Below are 23,253 nucleotides of genomic sequence, written 5' to 3'. Positions count from 1 at the left end.
ACAGCGGGAACGCAGGAGGCGCTTGAACTCGGCTCCGAGCCCCTCCCCCAGGCTGGGGCCGGAGGGGTCACTGAGAGACCGCTAGGATGGGCGCGCCGGCTGGGAAGAGCACCGCGTGCTCGCCATGGGCTCGGGGCGCGCACCGGCCGGGGCCTGCGCTTCCCCCCGCCCGCCAGCAGCAGGCGCTGTGGCCGAGGCGCCCCCAGTACCGGAGCATTAACTTAAGAACAGCTCACACTAGTATCCCTGGCTGTGGGGAAACAGCGTTTTATTAAATGCTTCACACAGATTTGGTATAATAAAGATGAATATATCATATCCTTTGCCTCCCCCAGTGTGAGACAATAATAAGAGAGGAGAAAAAACAATAAAGTGAAACATAAATACAATGTAATGGGACTTGTGCCGAGGGACGCGTGGCCTGTCGGGGCTACCACGCGGCGACCCTGCGGCGGGCGCTCGGGACAGGGTCGCCGGTGAGCCGGATTCCAGCTCCTCCCCGCCCAGCCAGGGGTCCCCAGGCCCCGGCTTCCAGCCTGCCCAACTCCACTCCCCCACAGCCAGGCCCCACCTCTGCAGCTAGGAGGACTCTACCTCAGCGAGGCGCCGCTGGAGAGGGTGAAGGAGTGGGGGCGTCGACCCGCCATCACCTCTGCCCTGGGCGGGGCCGTGTGCCTCCTCCTCCATCCAGGACTTCCGGAGACGACGGCCGCACAGGACTGACGACTCACAAGCGGATGGACAGACTCCAAGGAGGAAAAATCGGGGAGCGATGGCTTCCACCTTGGCCCCCTCCACTGCCATCTCCCCGAGCTCGGGCTCGGGGAAAAGTTGCCCTCTCCGTCCTGCCCCGGGGGCTCTCCCAGAACATGCCGGAAGTCCCCCATTGGGTCTCATTGCCATCCTTCTCTGGGAGCCGCCAAAATCGTTTACCTGAAAATAAGAATTTCAAAACTTTCCCAGCCCGGGAAAACGGGAACGCTTGGAGATTCAGCCCAGCCCCTCTCCGCTCAGGTCGCAGCCGGCCCTGCGAGGGCTCGATTCACCAGTCCAGAGCGAGACTGCGTGGCTTACACTCAAGAGCGCCTCCTAACAGGATCTGGATTCGAATGCCACCTGTGGCGCTGACCAGCGCGACGCGATCTTAACCTCAGTTTCCTCTTCGGTAAAATGGAGACGGAGAGAGGAATGGAGAGCAAGTTTCTAGCGCCTGGCACCCCATCAGCTGTAAAAAAGAAAAATAAAAAGCAGCTACTAGCTGCTCCCAAAATATTCGTTAAAATAAATGGCCATTTAAGATCTAGAACTTTCCCGAATCTCACTTCCTCCTTAGGACCCAAAGCAGGCAACGCCTTTTCCAACGAATGAAATCAAAAGGCGTAGTCTCCCATCACTCTCCCTGAATCTCCTGACTTTTGCCCTCGTCAAGGCTCAGAGAGGTTCAGACACTTACCCACGATCACACAGCTGGCCGGCGGTGGAGCCGTTTGAGGTCAGGATGCCATCTGCCCATCTCACCTCTGCGAAGACACCGGAGCCGCCCTGCTGCAGAAGCCGCTCGAAATTTGGCCACCAACCCAGCGCCCCGGCTGAAGCCTCAAGATCGGGCGGAGTAAACCCAGGCTTCCCCAGGGGCCAGGGGCTGCGGCCGACCGCACCTCACCAAACGAAGAAAAACGAATGAGAAGAAATGCGTAGAGGCGGAGGGAAGGGGAAGAGGAAGAGGAAGAGGAGCCAGCGGCAGAAAAGGAAGATTCTGTGGGGGTAGCCGGGAGAGGTTGGAGCGGGGGAGGGGGACGCGAGCCGCCTTCCGCGGGGCTTCTGGTGTGGCTGCCTGGACACCGGTGACGGTCAGGCTGGAGGCCTCGTCCGCGCTGGCCCGCGGCGTGCCAGCAGAGCCAGTGCGAGGTCTCGGCCCCACGTTCACCACGTAGGAGTAGGCAGGCTGCTGAAGGGAGGGCGGGGTCGACCTAAGGGAAGCGAGGAAGCGCGGGGAAAAGCTGGAGGAATGTTTCTTGGGATGAGCGCGATCCCTCAACATCGGGAACCCAGGGACGTGTAGGAAGTGGAAAAACCAAAGGGAGCTGGTTCACTCAAACGAAATAAGGCTGTGGGCGCTACGCGCTTAGCCTCTCTCGGGCCCTGCAGCCTAGGGCTCCCTTCCGCGGCCGGGCGAGCGCAGGGGCCCCGACCTACACCGGCGGCTCCCGCAGCCGGAACTGGATCCGCGGGTCCGGGAGAGGCGGGGGCAGAGGCCCAGGAACCTGGGGATCCACAGAGCGGGGAGGGTCCTGCGGGTTCCCTGGAGCTTCACTCTGATCGCAAGGAAAATCCCGGCCAGAACGAAGCGGCCCCAGGGCATCCGGGCTCTGAGCACGGGACTGAGCCAGCCTTCTCCACTTTGCTCAGAGCCACGCCGCCCACGTTCTCTGTGCGGTTGGGCACTGCGGCAGCTCGGGACCCGCAGGTCGGACCCCCGCGTCCCCTATTCTGGCCTCGGTCCAGCCGCCTGTCTTCTCTTGCTCCAGGTCTTGAGAGCGGCTTAGCTGGGACGACACTGCCCAGCAGGCGGCCCTCTGGCCAGTGGGGCCCGAGGGAATCGGGAACCAGGGAGTCTTCTCGGACTTGGCCTGGGCAGAATCCGGGATACGGGCGGGCAGGGGGTCTTCTATCCGGCTCCCCTCCTCAAGCGCGTTGGTGACCCCCTCCGCTCAGCGGGAAAGCGAGGGGCGGCGCTGGCGGCGGTGCTCATACAATGAGCCCCCAGCGCGGCTGCTGAATTGTTCACGTGTAGTTTATTAAGAGAAGCCTGACTCAGGCCTTTCCTGCGTAGCCGGGCTGGCCTGCTCCTCGGTCTCCTCGCCTCTCCCCATTTGGATTCCTCCACCTATCCACCTGGCCTCCCCCAGGCCCTACGGCCGGCCCTGCAGCCTGGCACCCTCCCACAAGCAATGGGACATCTGGGGAATGGGTGGCACTAACCAACATTAGAGGTTTTGCTCAGACCCAGGAGTTCCTGAGCCAACTAGGATGGTAAGAGAGAGGGTCAGCTCTTGGAGCTTCCGAGGGCAGCAAGGAGAGTGGAAACCCCATTGCAGGCCCAGGAGCAACAAGGGCTGTGGGTGCAGCCTTTCTGCAACTCCCTCCTCCCACTGCAGCCCCAAACAGCCATCCCAGGAGCCCACCAGCCCCTGCCCCAGGCTGCAGACATGATGAGGGTGCACAAGAGACAGAGGATTTCACCCTAACCCCAACAGCTTGCTGCCCAGGTGACAGAGGGAGGATATATGGGGGTACTCTGGCTCCCAACCTGGGCTGGCACTTCTGGCCTCCTGCTTGGCTATTCCCGTTGCCTAGAGGGTGGTCTTCAATTCTGCACCTATCCAAATGCTCCTGATTTTTCAATGCCACTGATTTTTCAAATACCACTTCCACTGGGACAGAACCAGACTCCTCCCACTCATCCTTTGACCTCTTCCGAGTCCCCTGGGCCCCTGGGGTGGGGGTGTCTGTTTCCTGCCAATCCTGCCTGCCCATCACCCTCCATCTTCTGTCTGTTCTTCCTCTCTGCTTCTGGGCCCAAAACATGATGGGGCTCAATCCTGTTTAAAAAAAAGAAGAAGAAGAAGAGAGAGAGAGAGAGAGTGAACAAACTCCATTCCAGAGTCAGTCCATACCACAGCTGGGTCCAGAACCCAGGACTCCCCCATCCGGCCCCACCATGGCCAAAAAGCATTAAAGAATGCGGTTTCTGTGCCCCTGTGTGTAAGTTGGAGGTATGAGCAGCAGGGGTGCCTCACACATCTGCACGCAGCTGGCAAAACAATGCACCTACCCTTCCCTCACCCCCCTGGTCCGGCACAGGCTGAAGTCCCTGCCTGGCTCTCTCTTTTGTCTTTTATTAGTCATTTACTTTATTTATTCAACAAATGCACAAGGGGCCTTTGGCATAGGGCATGGAGAGGAGATTCAGGTCCCTTCCTCCCCAAGTTCACAGCCAGGTGGAGAGAGAGGCAGAAGGGCAGACAGACAAACCAGCACATTCCTGGCAATCTGACAGTGACTCCAAAGAGGGGTGTGCTGAGGAGCACAGAGAAACTGAACAGGGCATGGAAGGCTCCCCCAAGATGAACTGAGCGCGAAAAACAGAGCAAGAGATGCCAGGAAGGGAAGCAATAGAGACCCTTCTGCCCTAGAATGAGGGGAGCAAAGGTTTGGGACCAAAAAGAGGGCTGTTCTGGAGGCTGCAGAGTATGGGAACTGTCTCTTCCCGTCTCTATCTGTCTCTATCACCTAGTGGTCTGTCTATGCCCCCCATACTTCCACAGGGCAGTCAATCCTCCTATGCAGGGCTAAAGTGCCTGGAAGAGGTCGGCCCATGTGGTGGGGTCACCCTGTCACTAGGCTCTGAAGGAGTTCTGTTCACGAAAGAAGTGGGAGGGGAGAAGCAGAGAGGGATCCTAGACCCTGCCCCCCTACTCTTTGCCAGACAAGGTCCCGAGAGCTGGGCCTGGCCAGAGATGGCCAGGCAGATCCAGAAGCAGGCTTGGAGCTCAGCCTGAATTTTGGAGCAGCTGGCTCCTGGCTCCCCAAGCCTGCAGGGAGGCAGCTTCCCTTCCCATTCCCCTATTGGCCTGCTTCTGCCCCTAACCTTTTCTGGATCTCCAACCCGTTTCGAGAATCCAATGTGTTATGTAATATTGCCCCTGGAAAAATGTGCCCACTTGGGCTCACATACATAATTTTACACACAACTTCTAGGACCCGCAGAACCCCTGAAGCCCATTCAAAGAGCCCTTGTGGGCCTCTGGTTAAGAACCCCAAGGGTTCCAGGATTAAGACTTGAGTCAGAAAAACCAGTCTTCAAATCCTAATTACTCCAAAACAGGCTGTGTGACTTTGGGTGAGTTACTTAACATCTCTGGGCCTCATTTTCCTTATATGTAAAATCGGGGTAATAGCAGTAGCTACCTCATAGGGTTGTGAGTAATAAATGAAATGAATAAAACTCTTAGCCTGGAGCCAGGCACACGGTAAGGGCTTATGGTGTTTATTGTAATTGTTATTGTTCTTGTTGTTACTGCAGACAGTGAGTGGCCCAGGGCAGAATACAAAAACCAAGTGGGCAGTCCTGGTTCAGCCAGGGTGGCAGGAGGCCATCCATCGGAGTCTACTTCTGTGGCAGAAGAAAGACGCTCTGAATTCCACAAGGAGTGGCAGAGTGGCAGGTCCCCGGAGGACAAAAATGATCCCTATTGGTGGGCAAGTTAACTCATTTCAAGCGGTGTTAGAACCTTTTTTCTGAGGGAAGCTCTGGCCTGAGGGCCAACACTGGTGCTTACACAAATAATCTGGAAACGAATGGGGCTACCAAACAACCTGGATTTAAGATGATGGTGCCTTTGGAGGGTTACTTGAATTATTCTCCTGTGCTAAGGAATAACTCATTTTGTTTGGGTCTACACTTATCCTGGCAATTCATGCAATGCTCTTTCTCTCCTCTTTGTCTAGAATATTCACTAAACTAGGGAGAAAGCAGAATAAACCCTTCCCCTTCCGCTGGAGACAGAATAAGGCTGGACCCTGGCAGTATAGGCAGCAAACAGGAACTCGCATGTCAGGATACAGTGTAGACCAGGCTCTGAAGACAGGCATTCCCTCTGTGGAGCAGACTCCAGGGAGCAGCTGCTTCCGGCTCCAGGGGCAGGTGACACTGGCTCAGTTGACTGGGGTTGGGGGACCCCTGAGTGTCTTTCCCACCAGGCATTGGATCCCAGGAAGGGGGTTGGGCAGAAGGTTAGATCCTAGAGAGTGATGGCAGGGTTCCTTCCCACAAACCCCCACCCCACTTCCCCTGAGTTACTCCCCTTTCCAATTCTCACAATCTCCAAAACTCCTCTGAGGGGGCACAGTCAAGGCCCAGGCCATTTGCTCAACAAAAACTCATTTAACCAATATGCGATACTGGGAGGGCGCCAGGTGCTCAGCCAGGCCTGCACAGGTCTGGGGTGGATGGAATCCCCGATCAAGGTCCCCACCCTCAAGGATCTCCCAGTCTGGTGGGAGAGGGAGTGAGTCTGACCACAAACCCAAAACACAGCTCCTGGCTCTGCACTGCAGGAGGTTTCCCGGAAGCCGGTGGATTTGGGCTCCCAGGAGTTCAGAAGGTTCCAGCCACCCACACACTGGAATCTGGAGAGGGGGGGACCTCCGGGTTGGGAAAAGGTCAGTGGGGCAGTTGGACTGGTTTTTGAAGATGGCCCAGATGAGATGATGGAGGCAGGGGACCCTAAACAACAAAACGTTGGGTGGTACCACATGCACCCTGAACCCCCAGCTGTGCCGAGCTATTTGGCTGAGAGTTCAATCAATTAGGCCAAAAAAACAAAGCCTCGGGATAGGGCGGCAGTTACCAGCCAGGAAGGAAAGAAGAGGTTTGGCTACGGTGGATGGAAGAGGTAATATAGCAGATGATTATGGAAAGTCCTGTCCGCTTTGACATGATACGGCTGAAGACTAAAGGTCCCAGAAAACAGGGACCCAGTGGAGGAATTCTATGCTCCACACCTCTGCTCCCCAATTCACATTCCTCACCTTCCTGGTAGCCTCACAGTAACTCTGAACTCCACTGGTCCTGAGGGACTGGGAGATGGGCAATAGCAGGGTTGTCCTTAAGATCCCGTCCTGCAGGCCAATATTAGGGGCAAAAACAGGAACAGACAGGAAGAATGGCGGGGGCAGTATGAGAGGGAGCCTCTCCCAGGTCCCTGTTCCCTGATCTGGAGGGGCCTCATCTGCTAGCATGGGGGATGTGGCTTGCCTGAGGCTCTGGGCCAGGGCTTTTGGGGTTATGGCAGGAAGGGACTGCTGGCCAGAGGCTGAAGCAGGATCTTGAGAGCAGGAAGTGAAAGGAGAGGGCAGACCCCTTTTGGTCCCGGAGCTTCCAAGCCAGCAGGGTCTGTCTCCGTGGCGCCCTCTCCCTCAGATCCCTCTCCACCATCTCCAGCTCCCTGCTTGCTAGGCCCAGCATCACCTCGTGGCTCCCAGAGCAGCACTGATGCATCAGAGGCAGGCCTGCTTTGGGGATAGTTCTGCAGCTCTGGGGGAACTGAGAATCCTATTCTCACCGTTCCTGCCTCTGAGCACCTGTCCTCCCGCCAAAATTCAGGACAAAGATAAGGAAGAGGGTAAGCTGCTCTTCCCAACACTCCCAAGCAGGCCTGGGGCAGGCACCAGGGTCCCAAACAAGAATCCTTTCTCCCTATGCTGTCCCTTTTACTCTGGAGAGCTGGAAGCCACGTTCCAAATAAATATCTAAATGGGAGATAAAGAAACCCATCTCTGATGTGTGGAGGCCCCTATGCTGGAAGCATCCAGGGAGAAAACCTGTCCCCTGCCCCACAGTCCAGCTTGGCCCGCTTCCTCCTAGTGCAAGTATGGGGCGCAAGAAGCCCAAGAGTCCTATTCTTCCCTTCCCAAACTCTGGGTTGGGCCACAGTCTCCGAACTGGCCTCTCTGGGCCCTTCTCTCAACCGAGCAGGGCTGCCGGACCACAGTGCCTGCCCAGGAGTTTACAAACAAAGCCAGGGAAAGGGCTGGGGCTGTATGTGGGGAGGGGAACAGCTCTTCCTCCCTTGACTCCAAGCCCCTCTTCCTCCCCTCCTTTGTCAGGGGCCAGAAATGGAAAAATAGGGTGGCTGGCCAACGGCCCCACACAAACCAGAGGAGGGAAGCAAGAGAGAAAAGAGCCTGGGGGCACAGCCCCCTTGGATGCCTCAGGGGAATGAAAGACATAGGTGGGAGTTCAAACACGCATAAATACCCACAGGTCCACATATGTTTACAAAAATATACACATGGAGAACCACACACAAACATACATATTCAAAAATATAAGCATATTCAAATACCGATGCACACAAATGCTCGCCGGATATGCACAGAGTCCGGCTCTAGGCTTCCCGGTCCCCCGTCTGACTCGAACCGGCCTCTCTGAGGGTTCCTGAGAGGCAGCCCCTACCGTGGCCCGGCCCCCTCCGGCCCCCGCCCCGCATCCGGAACAGCTGGAGTCGACCGGCCGGGCGGTACACTCAAGCCCGGCGCTGGGCTGGGCGGGGCCGGCAGCGGGGCCCCGGCTGGGCCCGGGCAGAGCGCAGCGGGGAGGCCCCGAGCCGGCCCCGTTAGCGCCGGCACCCGGCGCGGCTGCCCGGTAGGACGCCGGTCACCAGGCGAGCCGTGGCCCCAGCTGGCCCGAAGAGCGGCGGCCCGAGGAAAGAGTGTGCAAGATTGCCAGAGGAGGTAAGGCTGTCGCTTAGGGCTCGGGCTTGGGGAGAGGTGCCTAGAGCCACCAACAACTCCTCCCTCTGCCTCTCGGCTGCGGAAGGCTAAGTCCTCTGACTGGCCCCCTCCCCACAACCCCTGGAGTCCCCCACCCCCGTGTCGCCTCACCCAGGGCTGCAGAGCCTCCTCGGACCTCCCGCGGGCCAGCCCGGGAGCTGCAGATTCCCTCTCCCCAGGCGCGTGGCCCAAGGCCGCGGGTGAGGGGCAAGAGGGTCTAGGGGTACCGGCGCTGGGTCTTTGATCTCAGCTCGGCAAAGTCCACGCTGGGCGGCAGCGGGACCCACCCAAGCTCCTGGTCTTACCTGGCCCGCGCGGCGGCCGCGTACCTCCCTGGCTGGGTTCTCGCCGCCCTCCTCGGGCGCCAAATCCCGGGTCGGAGAGCCTGAGACCTCCGGGCCAGCGCTGCCATCGCAGCCAGGCCGGGGGAGGCGGGTGCGCCAGGAGCGCGGCTCGCAGTTTGGGGTGGGGGCGGCGGCTTTTCAGTCGCCGGAGGTTCGGGTGCAATAAAGGCGCCGCTAATGTAATTTACAAACAGCTCGGGCCGAGAGCTGCGCAGCGCCCGGACTGACAGGCGCATTAGGCAGTCTAATTCCAGCCGGCTCCTCCTACCCCCGGCCCGCTAATTAATGAGCTTCCCAACTTAGAGCCGCCTGCATTGGACAGACAGAGAGTGAAAGAGAGGGCGAGGAAGAGGGAGAGGAGGAGAGAGACGGGGGGAGCAGAGAAGAGAGAAGAGAGAGGGAGGGAGGGAGAGAACAGGAGGAGAGAGAACAGAGAGAAATAAGAGAGAGGAGAAAGGGAGAAAGGAGAGAGAAACGGAGAGAAGTGCCGCTGCAGTTAATTGATTACTCCTCCATCAAGGCTAACTTGTTAGCAATAGTCAATTGCCCCATCTCTCCGCCTCCCCTCGCAGTACGGGATCGGCGCCCTCGCCTCGGCTCTTCCAACTGCCGCCGCCAGGACCCGGGGCCAGGAGCCGCCGCGGAGCCACCTGACACCTTTAAATAGCACCGGGGCTGGCGAAACTGGAGCCCCGCGCGGCGCGCCCCGGCTCGGGCCCCGGATTGCTGGAAGCCCCGGCGGCGGTGGTGGCGCCCGCCTCAGCGCCCTCCTCCCGGGGCCCCGTGCGGCTCTGCTCGCCTCTGCTGCTGCGCTAATCGGCCCCGCGCCCGGCCCGCGCCCTGCCCGGCGCGGCCTTCTTCCCGCCCGCTGTTGCCGCCCGCCCGCGCCGCCCGGCGCCCGAGCTGCCCGCGGGCTGGGTCCCCGCGGCCCGAGCCGACCCGGCCGGGCCCCCAAACGAGGCCGAGATGACTTCTAAGGAGGACGGCAAGGCGGCGCCGGGGGAGGAGCGGCGGCGCAGCCCGCTGGACCACCTGCCGCCGCCCGCCAACTCCAACAAGCCGCTGACGCCGTTCAGCATCGAGGACATTCTCAACAAGCCGTCTGTGCGGAGAAGTTACTCGCTGTGCGGGGCGGCGCACCTGCTGGCGGCCGCGGACAAGCACGCGCCGGGCGGCTTGCCCCTGGCGGGCCGCGCGCTGCTCTCGCAGACCTCGCCGCTGTGCGCGCTGGAGGAGCTCGCCAGCAAGACCTTTAAGGGGCTGGAGGTCAGCGTCCTGCAAGCAGCAGAAGGTAGGCGCCGCCGCTGGGTTGCCCTGCGCCCAGCACCCCGCGCGCCGCTCCCTGTGCCCCACATTTCGTGCCCTGTGCCTCTGCCTAACTCCTCCCGCGCCGGCCGTCAGGGCCCTCCAGCCCAAGCCGCTGCCGCTGGGAGTGGGACAGGACCCAAACCCTATTTCCTAGGGACTTCTGGATAGGCCAGAGTCTAGTGACCGGAGAGGGGTGGCGAGAACCCAGGAGTTCTCCGCAGTCTGCCTGCTCTGCCCGGCTCCCTCCCGTTCCAGGACGCTCCTAGCCCTGTTCCTGGGGTGGGCAATGAAGAGCCTTTTGCTGGGATCTTTTGGGTAGGGGTAGAGTCAGGATGATTGGGAAGAAGTGGAGAACCAACATTCACACCACAGTCAGGGCGTCCCTGTCTGGCCCCTCGTGCTCTAGCAACCTCGGGTCTTTCAAACCAACTCTTTGGTGGGGGAGCAGAGACCAAAACAATTTTTCTTAGGGACTTCCGGTAGATGAGAGACGGGGGAAGGGGGTTTGCCATAGCCGAAGCTTGCCCTAGTCCAGGAGGCCGGATCAAATCCGAGAGGGGAACAGCGACAGATGTCAGGCCGGATGGGCCTGGGTGGGGTGAGCGAGAGCCGGGGTGGGGTCTCCTTTCCCCCGGCGCAAGCCTATACTATGGTTTCCTCGCAGGCCGCGACGGGATGACCATCTTTGGGCAGCGGCAAACCCCCAAGAAGCGGCGAAAGTCCCGCACGGCCTTCACCAACCACCAGATCTATGAGTTGGAGAAGCGCTTTCTCTACCAGAAGTACCTGTCCCCTGCCGATCGCGACCAAATCGCGCAGCAGCTGGGCCTCACCAACGCTCAAGTTATCACCTGGTTCCAGAATCGGCGCGCCAAGCTCAAGCGGGACCTGGAGGAGATGAAGGCCGACGTGGAGTCCGCCAAGAAACTGGGCCCCAGCGGGCAGATGGACATCGTGGCGCTGGCCGAACTCGAGCAGAACTCGGAGGCCGCGGGCGGCGGCGGTGGCGGCGGCTGCGGCAGGGCCAAGTCGAGGCCTGGCTCCCCGGCGCTCCCCCCAGGCGCCCCGCAGGCCCCGGGCGCCGGGCCCCTGCAGCTCTCGCCCGCCTCCCCGCTCACGGACCAGCCGGCCAGCAGCCAGGACTGCTCGGAGGATGAGGAAGACGAAGAGATCGACGTGGACGATTGAGCGGCGCCCGGGATGTTCCGCCGCCCTCGCCCTAGCGCCCACATGCCCGCCACCTCCCGGACCGGACCGAGGGAAGCTGGGACCTCCTCTGCAACTCCCGCCTTCTCCCCTGTCCCTGGCCCGGACTCGGCTCCCGGCAGCTGCCACTTCCTTCTCGAAGCAATAAACCCGAGCTGGCCGGCCGGGCCGGCCGCCGCGCGCGGCCTCCGCGGCCCTGAGAGCCCTCGCCGTGCAATTCTGTATGGCTTCTGTATAAATATTTAAACTTATATAGCGGGTTCTTCCCACCGCAGCCTGACTTTTTTCTTTCTTTCTTTTATTTTTTAAAATCTCGGAGATTTCCATGTTTTCAAAGCTCTCAGGCTGCCAGGTTTGCTGAGGGCGAGGTAGAATCGAGGGTAATGAACACTTAACCCCGCGGTCTGGAGGAGGGGGCCGCCCCGACTGTTTTGATTTTTCTCTGCATGTGGCGAATGCACCGGCTCTCTCCCTCCTCACCTTCCTAGGCCTATTGCAGTTGACTTTTATTTCCTTCTGCCTTTTCCCCCCCGAGTGGGAAGGGGCTGAGGGGGCAGCCAGGTCCCGACTTGCAAGTTTTAAATCCATCTCTTCCCACCCCCTGCCCCGCCAACTCCCCCCCCCCACGAGAGAAGTCTGTTTTCGATGTCATTTCTATCTCCCCATGCCCACTAACGCTATTTTTAAGATTCCTCCCCACCCTCTCTCGGTTTCCTTGGACTGACTGCTGGGGTCCAGGCCTTAGGGACAAAGCAGGGGGAAACCAACCAACCAACCAATAAACGACAATGGAACCCAAAGCCCTAGAATTATTTTTTACTCTTTTTAGAATTTTTTTGCATGTGACAGAGACTGAGAGGAGGCCGACCTAAGCCCTCACCCACCTCCTCCGCAGCTCTGGGTCTGTCTTGCAGTCTCCAATGCCCTGCTCCTAGCTCGACTTGGCCAGACAAGGGTGGCTGGATGAGGGTGGGTCTCGCGTGTCCCTTCCCTGCTCCTGTCTACTCCTCCCCGGACTGTACCCAAGGCCTCTTTCTCCGATAAATAAAGTCTTTGCCATTTTACTAGAACCGGCGGTGACCGTGTCTGAATGAGCGGGCCCTATTCAGGGAAGCCGCGGCAGGCTCCGTGTCTTGCCGCTGCTCCTCGCCGGCTGCCCGGGCCTTGGAGATTTGGAGGAGTTTCAGGGCAGGCGTGAGAATGAGACATGAAGGCGAAGCAATAGGAGAAGGCACTTCTTGCCCATGAACACGCAACAGCTACCAAATGGGTTGAGGGGCGAGAGAAGCGGGCTTCGCCAGGTCCGGGTAAAAAGTGAGGCGCGCAGTGCTGGGAGAAAATGCGTGCGTACGTTAGGGGCGCCACGGGTGCTATATTAATTCGTGTGGGGCAAAAAGTGGGCGGGGGAGATTTGCCCTGCGGTTCGTGCCTCCCACGTGGGACCCAAGGGCAGGCATTCTTCCTGCTCTCCCTGGGACACCGGCTAAGCCTCCGATGTATGGCAGGTATAGCTCAGTCCGACAGCGGGGTGGAGCCTGAGGGCTCTCAAGTTTTGGTTCCGACGAAGGGCCTCACCCTCGGAGGTGGGAGGACAATGAGGCGGAAGGCACCAAAGGCAGTCTGAATTGCGCGCACGGGTACGGGTACGGGGAGATGTGAGCTGTGGTGTCTGAGAGTTGCAGTGAATTTCTGGTAACATTACAAATTCTGGGCCCCGAACTCGGCTGGAGGCAGAGTCATCAACGCCCCAAGGACTCTTTGGGGTCCCCGCGCCCCGAGGGCGGTTGGGGCAGGGACACAGGCAGCTTTCACTTTTCCGGACTGAGCGGGTTTCTCTCTGGGCTTTTGTTGTTGCTAGGCTGGCGAGTGGCCGCTGTCACCAGAGACGGGTCCCGCCTCCAGGCCGCTCGGCTCTCTTTCTCCGCAAAATTGATGTGAGAAATGCGCATCTGGTCTTGGGCAGGCTATGGGGCCCTGAGGCCTGAGTTGGGAACGTGTGCGTCCGGGAGGAAACTAAAAGACACAGAGAAACAGGAAAAGGAGCACAGAAAGACACTCCAAAAGCAGAGCGAGAAAGTGGAGAGCCACAGAGACAAGGATGAGGAAGAGAAAGAGGAAAAGCTACACGGAGAGAGAGACAGAGAGAGAGACAGACAGAGAGAGAAAAAGGGAATGGGAAGAGGGAAGAGAAGAGAGAGGAGAGAACGAAAGAAGGAAAGAGGCAGCGGGCAACGAGGCGGGCGTGCGGCCGGTTCCTCCTGGGCGACATAAATCGCCCTCTCTCAGGATGGATGGGTCTGTAATTCGGAGCGCGGACCATGAAGGCCGGGACGAATGGACCCGGGCGGCCGCTGACAGGCGACAATAGCCGGGCCCAGCCCCCCGCGGCTCCGGGTGCGGGCGCGGCCGCGGCCCTCCGCAGCCCAGAGCGCGCCGGCGCTGGCGACCATATGGTTTTTGAATTTTCTTCACAATTTGTAGACAATTTGATGGATTAGGTCCCCGCGCGCGCCTCCCCGGCACAAAGGCGGCGCAGGGACCGCGGCGCGGCGGTCACCCGGGCATCTGCGCCCGCCGTGCGCACCCCTCCTCCCGCCCGGCCCCGGGCCGCCCGCCCAACATGCCCATGAATCCCAATGAAGCGGCCCTGGCACCGCAGGCCGCTCCCTGCTTCGCAGCCCCAGGCTGGGCCCTGCTGGACCCCTTCGGGCTGGGGGCAGCGGCCCCGGGGCTGAGCCCACCCGAGCTGCGGCGCCCGCGGGGCGCGCGGCTAAGCAGGCGCATCGGGGCTGAGGAGAAACGGGGCCATTTATCCGCCCGTCTAGTTAAAGCGGGTTATTTGTTTGCTTCTCCGGCCTCCCCCTCCCCTCTCCTCCGCATTCCCTCCTCCCCCTCCTTTCTCTTCTGCCTTTTATTCTTTTGTCTCTAAATGGATTTAATGAGCCTGAAAAACATGACAATTGAATATAACCAAGAAATAAAAAATAACGAGGGAGGAAGGAAGGAGGAAAGGAAAGACAGAAGGAGAAGGATTAATAAAATAAAGGGAAAAACCATTCAATTCGGCAAATATTTATTGTGCGTCGTTTTTGCGCCGGGCCGCGCCGGGGGCTGGCAAATTGAAAAGAATCAGATCCAGTTCCTGCCCTCAAGGAGCTCCCAGTCTAGTGGACGAGACCCGCCACACCCCCGGCGCTAATAGGAGACCTGGGCCGAGGGGCAGGGAAGTGCCATTTGCAGGACTAGGAGAGATGGCTTCGGGCTCGGGGTGGTGGGGGCTTCACGGAGGAGGTGGCTTTTGGGCCCAGGCCTTGAAAAACGAGAAGGAATTCGTTGTTTCTATAGGCCAGAAAGAAGGGCGAGCGAAGGAAAGCCCGGATCTCCGTCGGAGGGAAGGGGAAAGAGGGGTATGCCCGAGACCTGGGCTGAGCCGGAGCCCGGAGGCCCGGGAAGAGCGCTCCGCGCGCTCGGTTCCGCACAGCCTGGGGAGCAGATTCGAGCCGCCCCGCAGTTTCCTTGGCTCTGCTGGATTCGATGCCTCCGCCAGGCTGCCAGTAGGCTTCCGGAGCCCCGCTGACAGCGCGCGTCGACGTTGCGACCAGACTCCGCCTGACAGATCACCGGGGCGTATGGGGCTAGTTTCCTGGCCTCATCGCGCAAGGAGGCGGCGGCGACCGTGGGCGGGGGCTGAGAGGCTTGACTGCAGGCTGGAGCGAGGGGCTGGGATCCAGGGAGGCCTAGGATCCAGCCTGCTGTCTCTGCGGCTCTCCTGGCTCTGATCGGAGCTGCTACCCGCGCGGACCAGGGCGCTCCGATGGCGTTGGCTGCGCTTCGGGCGCTACCGCGGGGACCTGTGATGTGAAAGGGCCTCGAATCCAAGTGCCCGCCCCGAGCCTCTTAGCGGGCGCCTGCCGGGCCTGCCTCGGGGTGCGGCTGTGTGTGGTGTGTGTACTGCATGTGTGAGCTCTGTGAGAGCGGCGCGTGGGAGTGTGCGTGTGAGTGTGGCATGGATCGTGTGAAGGGCTGTGGGCCCTGCGTCCATTCTCGGGACGAGGTTCATTAAGGCGTAGGACTCTCTGGGCCGCCCGCCCTGTGGCCGTAGTTCCTTCACCGCCAGGGACCGTTGCAGGCATGTTCCCTTGCAGGCATGAACCCACTTTCGGTTCCGGCTGCCCAGGGAAAGTGGCCCGGCTTTGTCTCTTCCTTCTCCGTTGGCTCCGGGGCCTCGGCCCGGCTTGCCAAGTCCCGGGACGCGGACGGTTTCTGCTCTCCAGGCCTGGGACCCCGCGGCTGGCGGACAGGCTGGCTCCACCGCGCAATCCGGCTGGCGCGGCTTTCCCCGCTCCGCCTTTCCCGGCCCTGGGGCCCGGCGGGCGGCGCCGGGTGAGGCTGGAAGGCGCAGTTCCTTATTTTACGAGGTGTCGGGCCAGTGTCAGACGCAGCTCCGATAAGTAATACTCCAGTCTGAGGGACCAGAACGTGGTAATTAATCCCAAAGACTTAAGTGTATTTTAGTTCAGGAGAAAAAAAATCACTAATTCAATCGTCCGGAAAATTGAAGTTTGATGCATGAGTCCCCCCTGAAAGGGACGGGCTGGGGCCGCGCGCCTCCCCTCCGCCCCTGCCTGTCGCCGCGGGGTCCCCCTCCTCCCCACTCTTCTGAGCCTTCAGGTCCAAGGAAGTCGACTCACCCCGCCCTGCATGTCCCCAGCCACTCGAACCTAGGGGCACCTTGGTTTTGCTCCCTACCCCAACAACCAGCCCCTCTTTCTTGGGGCCCAGAAACTGGTTTGTGCCAAGAAGACAGATGTTCCCCTAACACACACACACCTGGGAAGCAGCATAAGGGAGCACAGAAGGGGTAGGGGGAGTGACTAGATAACGGGCGGGAATGGCCAGGGTCAGGGGCTGCAAGACTTGTGGGAGAAGGGACCCGAAACCTGAGGGAACTGGGATCCTGAGGGTCAGTAGGTAAGGAGGCTGCTGTTGTAAAGTGGAGAAGTTTGGGGCTGCGGGTGGTGTGAATGGGGTTAGAACTGTGGGTGTCCTGGGTGGTGGTGGTTGGGCTGTAGAACTGTGGGTGGTTGAGCTGTGTGGGAAGTGGGTGTGTCCTTAGACTGCATGTGCACATAGGAGGGCTCAGGTAGAGGTTGGCAGGCGTGGGGGAGCTGGAGCCTGACCCCAAGTGGATCCACAGGCTGTGTCTCCCAAAGGAGAGGCTCCTGGGACTGGAGCAGAGGAAAGTGGGGGTTCCTGGGCCTGGTGCATGTGCATGAGGGGGGAGCAATACTCTGGAAGGAGGAGAATTCCCACCCTGAGTTTCCCTGGGGCCCCACCTCTAGCACTCGCAGATCCAGGGCTACTATCTATCAGCAAGCCACCTTGTCTCCTTCTAAAGGCTGCCAGTCCTAGGAGAGACCTGGGCCTGAGGGTGTGTGGGTGTGTGGTAAGCTTCGAAGGCATCAACTGGGTGTGTCACTGAGTGTGTCAGAGAGTGTGTGAAACTGAGAGACTGGGCATGTGTGGCTGATTGATGGAAACGGAGCATGTGCAACTGGGGGTGACCGGGTGTGTGCTGCTGTGTTAGTGTAACCGATTGTCGCAAACTAGTTGTGCAACTAGGTGTGACTAAGTTTGTGCAATGGAGAGGAAAGAAGTAAAGCTGTCACTGGGGTGGGTGTGACCAGCAGGTGAGTGATGCCCCAGGGTGTGTGATATGTGCAGGGAGCTGGTGTGAGCAGATAACCGGGAGAATGAACATTGATGTGGAACTGAAGCTGCACACAGACAATCAGGATCTTAGCTCCAACTTGACCACTCTGGCTACTCATATTTACACTTACGGTGGCGGGTGGAGAGAGGAGCACATAGCCCGAAGGGAGGGGGGGCTCGTGGGAGGAGTGACCAGAAGGTGAGATGGAGAACCTCAGCCTTGGCATGAATCTACTTTGAAGGCAGCTGAGGCCAGTGAATAAACACTATGTAGGTGCAGACTCTGCTTCTTTGAGAACAGAGTGGGGTGGGGGGTTGCCCTCTGCTATGCTGTTGGGTAGTGGACAGGTTGCCCTGCCTGCCTCCTCCTACTCAAGTTGGGTCCCAGGCTGAACGTTTGTCTCTATAGCAATCTGCAGACCCAACTTTGGCTGCATCAATCCCAGGTCACCCTTGAAAGCCCAGCTTCCTCCAGCTCACTCAAGGCAAGTTCTTCCTCCCTGGGGGGCTGAGCCCTGCCCTAACTGGGGAGGGTACAAATGGCCATACGCACATGTGTGCATGGCAGACGGGCGATGCTGCCAGCAGGGCTGGGAGTGACTGAGTCCTTCCCACTTTGGAATCTGGTTTGTATCTGTGTGAGTGTGTGTAAGGACTGTTGTGCATTGGGTGTGCATGTGGACATATGCAGGCTTCCCCATGGAGAGCTGGATGTGGCTAGTTTGTGAGTGGAGGCGGATGTGGTGGCCAAGGAAGATTAGTTACCTAAGAGCATCATGGGACCTGTATGGGTTTAGTCATCAGCATGTGTAGATAGAGATTTAAGATGAGTTGTCACCATATCTGGGTGTGGATGTGACATCTGGATACATGGGTTGGAGGCATCCCCAACTGGGTGTCTGCGCCCCCACCCCTCCCAAATTCGGGGGCCCAAGTCAGAAGTAGTGGGTCCAGGGCTCTGTGGAAAGGGATCCAGGGCTGGGAGTCTCCTCCGCCAAGCAATGGAGGCCTTCTTTTCCCCTTCCTGACCTCCCAACACAGAGGCTGGGATGGGGGCTAGGGTGGGGAAGAAGTGACCCCTCCCATCTCTCAGAGGCTGCTGAAGGTGAAGTGCCTAGGTCTCCATAGGGACTGTCTCCCTCTCCTGATGTCTGTGATGGGTCCTATTGATCTGGCTGCCTGAGGCCCCACTGGGACTACATGCCCACATGGAGACGAAGGGTAGGCCCAGGTGGGCCCACGGGCACATGGCCAATCCAGGCACACAGACATCCCAGAAACAATGCAAACACACACAAGGCAGGCACCGAGTTACACAGATGCCCAATGCACACCCACAGTGACACAAACATACAGGATGCCCAGAAACGCAGTGCAGTCACGTATAACACAACACACCCTCCGAAATATAGGCAGCCAGTAGCACACCCAACAGTTAAATAGATAAACCGTTGCTGTTAAACAAATATACCATCCCCACCATTATACACATGATACAGACACAGTGGCAGAGGCACAGCCCGCAGTTAGCACAAGCACACAATGCTCACACTTCCAGACATTCAACGTAACCACAGGCGTGGCGAGGGAGCTAGCTGGTTCAGGCGACTTTGGGGGATATGCTGCCGGTGTTCTGATGTTCTGAGAGGAGTCCAATAGCAGAGGAGGGCAGTGAATAGCAGACAAGGGTGGTGGGGCAGGAAGGCTCTGGCTGTCTGGGGGAGCTCCCAGCCCTTTGCGCAAGAAAAAACCCAGTCCCCAAACACCCCAGAAATGCAATCAAAGCCGCCTGCCGCCCACCCGCCCTGCACAATGGCTCTGGCTGTAGTCGTTATCATTTTTGTTAACTTTTTATCGACTGTTTGCTAGATGGCGTGTCAGTAAAGTGTATGATTTGAGATGAAAAATTAGGCAGATTAACCTGAGGGGAGAGCCTGATTGATTACTAAATAGGATCAATTTGAAAGTTTTAGTCCTGGCGTTTCTGCAGAGCCTCTTAATACTTCAAACTTCAATTTTACGGGCGATTGAACTAAGCATGTTTCTGACAAAATTGATATATGTATTAATTTGCTTTAACTGGTGATTAATTACTCTCCACTGAAAGAATTATATGGAGCTGTTTGCCTGCGATTTGCATATTAATCAAATTCTAGTTGATAATTCCACCGGTGGGGGGGGTCGGGGGCGGGGCATGGGGCACGAGGATGTGAAGGGGTGTTTGCGGCCGTGTGCCGGTGTGTGCGCTGGTGTATGGGGGGGCTCCCCACCCCACCCCCCTTTGCCCGCTCCCTGCTTAGCTGCCAGTTTAGTGCATTAAAACCAAAGATGCAGAACGAGTTTGCCCGGCTATTTGGCGGGAGCAGAAATTGCCTGTCCGGTTTTATGATCTGCTCAGCCTGAGCAGCCGGGTCCTTAATGTCCCCTGTCAAAGTGTCCGCGATTTAAAGGGAAAACGGCCCCCGCTTTAGCGCCGCGCCGGCCTGACAAGGGACCAGGCAGGGAGGAGCACCCACTTAAATAACTCCCCTTCCAGAAGGACCACGGTTTCCTGATGTCACCCCAGCTCCTGGTACCCTCGGAAACCATGTCCTCGGAGAGGTCCCAGCTCCTGCTATGCTCTAACCATGGAGCACCCCCCCAACACGGGGCGGGGGCCACATGCAAGCACAGCAGAGACCCAGAGACAAGGCAGACACTGTCACTGGAGCTCACGGGCAGGCATCCAGCCTCTTAGACACGCGCAGACACAGCTACCCATTCACACTCCTGTTCACTTAGACCCCAATCTCGGGCCTGTCTGTAGGCACATTCAGCTGCCCACACGCACACCCAGACGCGCAGAATCGCACATAGGCAGGGAACACACATAGACACCCAAGTCACGTCCACACGGCCTTTCAGGTACACGTGGTCACACTCAGACACACGCACATTCTCAGATCCACACGCAGACCTCATCCACACACACACACACCCAGGTGTGGAACCCTCTCTCACGGGGATTCGCGGCCGGATACACTCCCAAACGCCCCGGTCACACCCTCTCGGACTCGCGCAGTCCTCACCGCTCCCTCCCGGTCCCCTTGCCCGGCCCGACTCTTTAAGGTAAAGGGGGCGGCGCCACTGAATCAACTTTTCCCATCTCTGGATTCAAAGGGTAGGAGTGTAATTAAAACCAGATAATTAATGAGACAATATTCCTCCAGCTACATCTTTAATGAACAAACCCCTTCAGGGCAGCCTCTTCTTCTAGGCTCATTAAAGAGAAGAAAGTTGGGCAGCTCGCGGACTTCCCTGCGTGTTAATAACGAACCCGGAGCGGGTGCCTCGGCCCGGCGCGCGGGAACCACAGCCGTGCTCCCTGGCCTTGGTCCTCCCACCACCACTTTGCACCTTTGTCCGCTCCTACTGCCCCCTCCCCCACCATATCCCCGCCTGGTCCCTTCGTTTCCCACTGCCCTCCAGCGGTCCCTGTTAGTGACTCCCTGCTCCGCCTGCCCTCTCTCTGGCGGCCTCTCACCAGCACCAGGGAACCGGTGCTCGGACGCAACCCGGCGTCCGACCTCCCATTTTCCCTCATGCCAGGCGTTGCGCTCTCCAGGCCCTCTGGCTGGATGATGCCGGCTCTGTAGAAGGGAAATCAGGCAAGGTAGGGGCCCAAGTCTCTCTCTGAACCTCAGGGCCCTAGCTGAGTGGCCTAGGACTGGCATTTGAGCTGCGGTCCTGGGAAGAGGTGGGCTGGAGATGGGGACAGAGATCACCTCGTTTTCCACACGCGCCCTCGCGCACTCTCAAGAACGCGCACTAGCAACCACATGCGTGTGCACTCTCGCGCACGCGAGCGTGCATACACAAACACACCCACTCGCTCGCACACACACGTCCGGTCCAGACGGCGCGGCCGAGCAGCCGGGAGAGCCTGGCTTGGGGCTTCTCCCCCGCCGCCTGAGGTCGCCCTTGCATCATTCGTCTCCAAGATGGGAGACGAATCGCTTTTCGCTTGGCTTGCAGCCTCCTGGGCCTGGAGTAGACAGCTCGGCCAGGGAAACTAGGAGCGGGCAGTGTACCGGGGGTTCAGGGCCCCAGTCAGACCCGGGCGAGGGCGGTAGCTCTGGCGGCGGCGCCTGTGTTCGCCTGCGCTGGCTTTTAGGGATGAGTTATGTGGCAATGAGCGAAGTAAATCTGCATGCGCAAAAGATGCTAATTACTCTTAATAGCCTACCCAGACGCCCCAAGACTGGAAACCCAGAAACGTAAATCTGCTCCCGATAAATATTTTTAATTGTGAAATTTCCTAGAAAGAAGGCTTTGGGTGCTCGGGCCGAGGCATTTGGCTTTGGAGGGAGGGAAACGGCCCCCACTCGGAAAGCAGGATCTGGAGTCAGGGCCCCGCGTAGCGGCGCCAGGCACGGGCCGAGCGACCTGAGCCCGGCTGGCCGGCGCTGGGTAAAGTTAGTGATGTATCGCATTAATTACCAGTGTGAGCTGCAAATGGTTCGAGGCCCAGGAAAATTAATGGGAATCCAAATTCTAATTATGTAGCTGTTGTTAAAGAGTTTAACTAGATAGTCACGGAGAAAATTGGATTATGCATAGAAATATGCAGCCAGCGCGCGCGGTCTGGGGGATCGGTCTGGGGACTCTCAGCCAGGCCGCCCCCCTGCCCTGGAGGACACTCCCCCTCTCAGAGGAGGGAAAAGACCCACCCCCGCCCCAGCGTATAAGTAAAGATCCCGCGTTTCCGATGGTAGTGGCAGGGCGGGTCTCAGGATGGGAGGAGAGGCCGAAGCTTGCAGAGGCGCGCTCGGATGCGGGTCGGTGTGGAGGTCCGGGGCTCCTGGGTCCCTTGGTCTGGGTAAGCGTTTGTGCCCATTTCTCAGGTTGTTGTCTCTCGTCTCCGCGAATCCACCCCGCACCTCTTTCTGACAATCATATAATTACATCTGGGCGCTGTAGGTTTACATTTTTTCCACTGTCAGTTTAAGGAAATAGCCACCAACCGGAAGCTCAATTACGCCCGAACCCTCGTCATTCACTTTGTTAAGGGCCCTGGATATGTTTCCATTTTCGCAGGAAATGAGGTCTGATCTAGCAGCACTAATACCTCCGGCCTCGAGGAGGGGGCGGGGACTCTCAGGGGCGGGCTCCTTTCCCCAGGAGGCCGGGCGGCGGGTGGTGCCGAAGCTTCGAAAAGGGTGGGGCATCTTGGGGCTGCCGACACCCAATCCTCCACTTCTCCCAATTTTCCCCAGCACCCTGGATTCGTTCCGTCTCAGGCCACCCACTCGGCAAGCCCACACTTTCCAGCATCCCAGTGCGCTGGGCTCGGAGCCCCCGCCACGCTGGCGCTGGTGGGGGTGGGGGGCGACGGTCTGGAGAGTTGAGGGGATACTGCAGTCCCAAAGGAAGATCTAACATCCTTTCATGCCCACCAACCCCCTTCCCAGGAGCTTGCAACCTCCAGGATGCTGCTAAGGTCTCTGGAGCTAGGCAGGTAGGCCTGGACGGCGGGGGAAGCACCACTTCTCCGGGGCCCAGTCCTCATTCCAGATTTCTATCTCCCCTTCAACGAGGACGCAACCTCTTCCCACCACCCCCTACTTTGCACGAGAAGGCCGGTGGGTCCGGGCCTCACCAAGAAGCTCCAGTCCGCCAGGCCATAACACTATGGGCGCTTGGCAGCCGCCGGCAGCTTCTAACGCCCCTCATGGGATTTCTATTTCCCAGACGGCCTGGTGGGATTAACACTTGCGCTGCTGGCAGCGCTGCCCCTGGGTCTCTCCAGGTCTTCCCTTCCCTCCCCACAGGCTCCCGACTGAACCCGGAGGTTGAGGAGTGGTGAGGGTCGGGACCTCCGGACCAAGCCTCGGAAGACCCGGATGGTCTGGAGGGAGGACCCCCACAGGTTGGTGCATCAGAGTCTCAATAATTTGCAAGGGGTGTCGAGAAGCCAAGCTGGGGCCGGATGGATCAGTCAGGGAAGGCCTCAGGCAGAGAAGGGCGCCTGGCGCGGGGGTGTCCGAGAGAGACAAATTCTGACCTGGGGAATGGGCCTGAGTCAGTTGCGTTTAGAGCCCCTCCCCCTTCCCTCCTGGGCCCTGAGGGAGTGGGAGGCAGTACCTCGAAGCTTGGGGCAGATTTCCCAGCGTCAGGAGAAGTCGCTGAGGGTATCTGAAGGACGAACAAAGGAAGGGAGGCCAAAAATCTGGAGATCCGCACCCCACCCCTCCCCCGTCGCACGGGATGGAGTCTGGAAGGCCCAGAGCAGGAGATGATACACGGACCCACAAATCTTGAGAGAAAAACAAACAGACGGACAGACATGGGCATGCTCTTGGATTTT

The 23,253-nt window shown here is 59.0% G+C and overlaps 1 protein-coding gene and 1 long non-coding RNA gene across 2 annotated transcripts; one reads left to right on the top strand and one right to left on the bottom strand.

Moving 5' to 3' along the window:
- Positions 1-254: 254 nt before the first annotated feature.
- LOC131407367 (uncharacterized) lies at positions 255-1,840 on the bottom strand. The gene is made up of 3 exons (XR_009220484.1): positions 1,454-1,840; positions 1,075-1,225; positions 255-933 (listed from the first exon to the last, which is right to left on the bottom strand). It is a non-coding gene; the product is annotated as an uncharacterized LOC131407367 (long non-coding RNA).
- Positions 1,841-9,647: 7,807 nt separating this feature from the next.
- Positions 9,648-11,177, top strand: LBX1 (ladybird homeobox 1). Its single transcript, XM_058543802.1, has 2 exons — positions 9,648-9,972; positions 10,654-11,177. The coding sequence occupies exons 1-2, from the start codon at positions 9,648-9,650 to the stop codon at positions 11,175-11,177; spliced, it is 849 nt and encodes a 282-aa protein (XP_058399785.1).
- The last annotated feature ends 12,076 nt before the right edge of the window (positions 11,178-23,253 follow it).

This window comes from Diceros bicornis, chromosome 6 (genome assembly GCF_020826845.1).
Source record: "Diceros bicornis minor isolate mBicDic1 chromosome 6, mDicBic1.mat.cur, whole genome shotgun sequence".
In the NCBI taxonomy this organism is placed as follows: Eukaryota; Metazoa; Chordata; class Mammalia; order Perissodactyla; family Rhinocerotidae; genus Diceros; species Diceros bicornis.
Note: the sequence above shows the minus strand (reverse complement) of the source record. Positions and strands in the feature narration are given on the sequence as shown.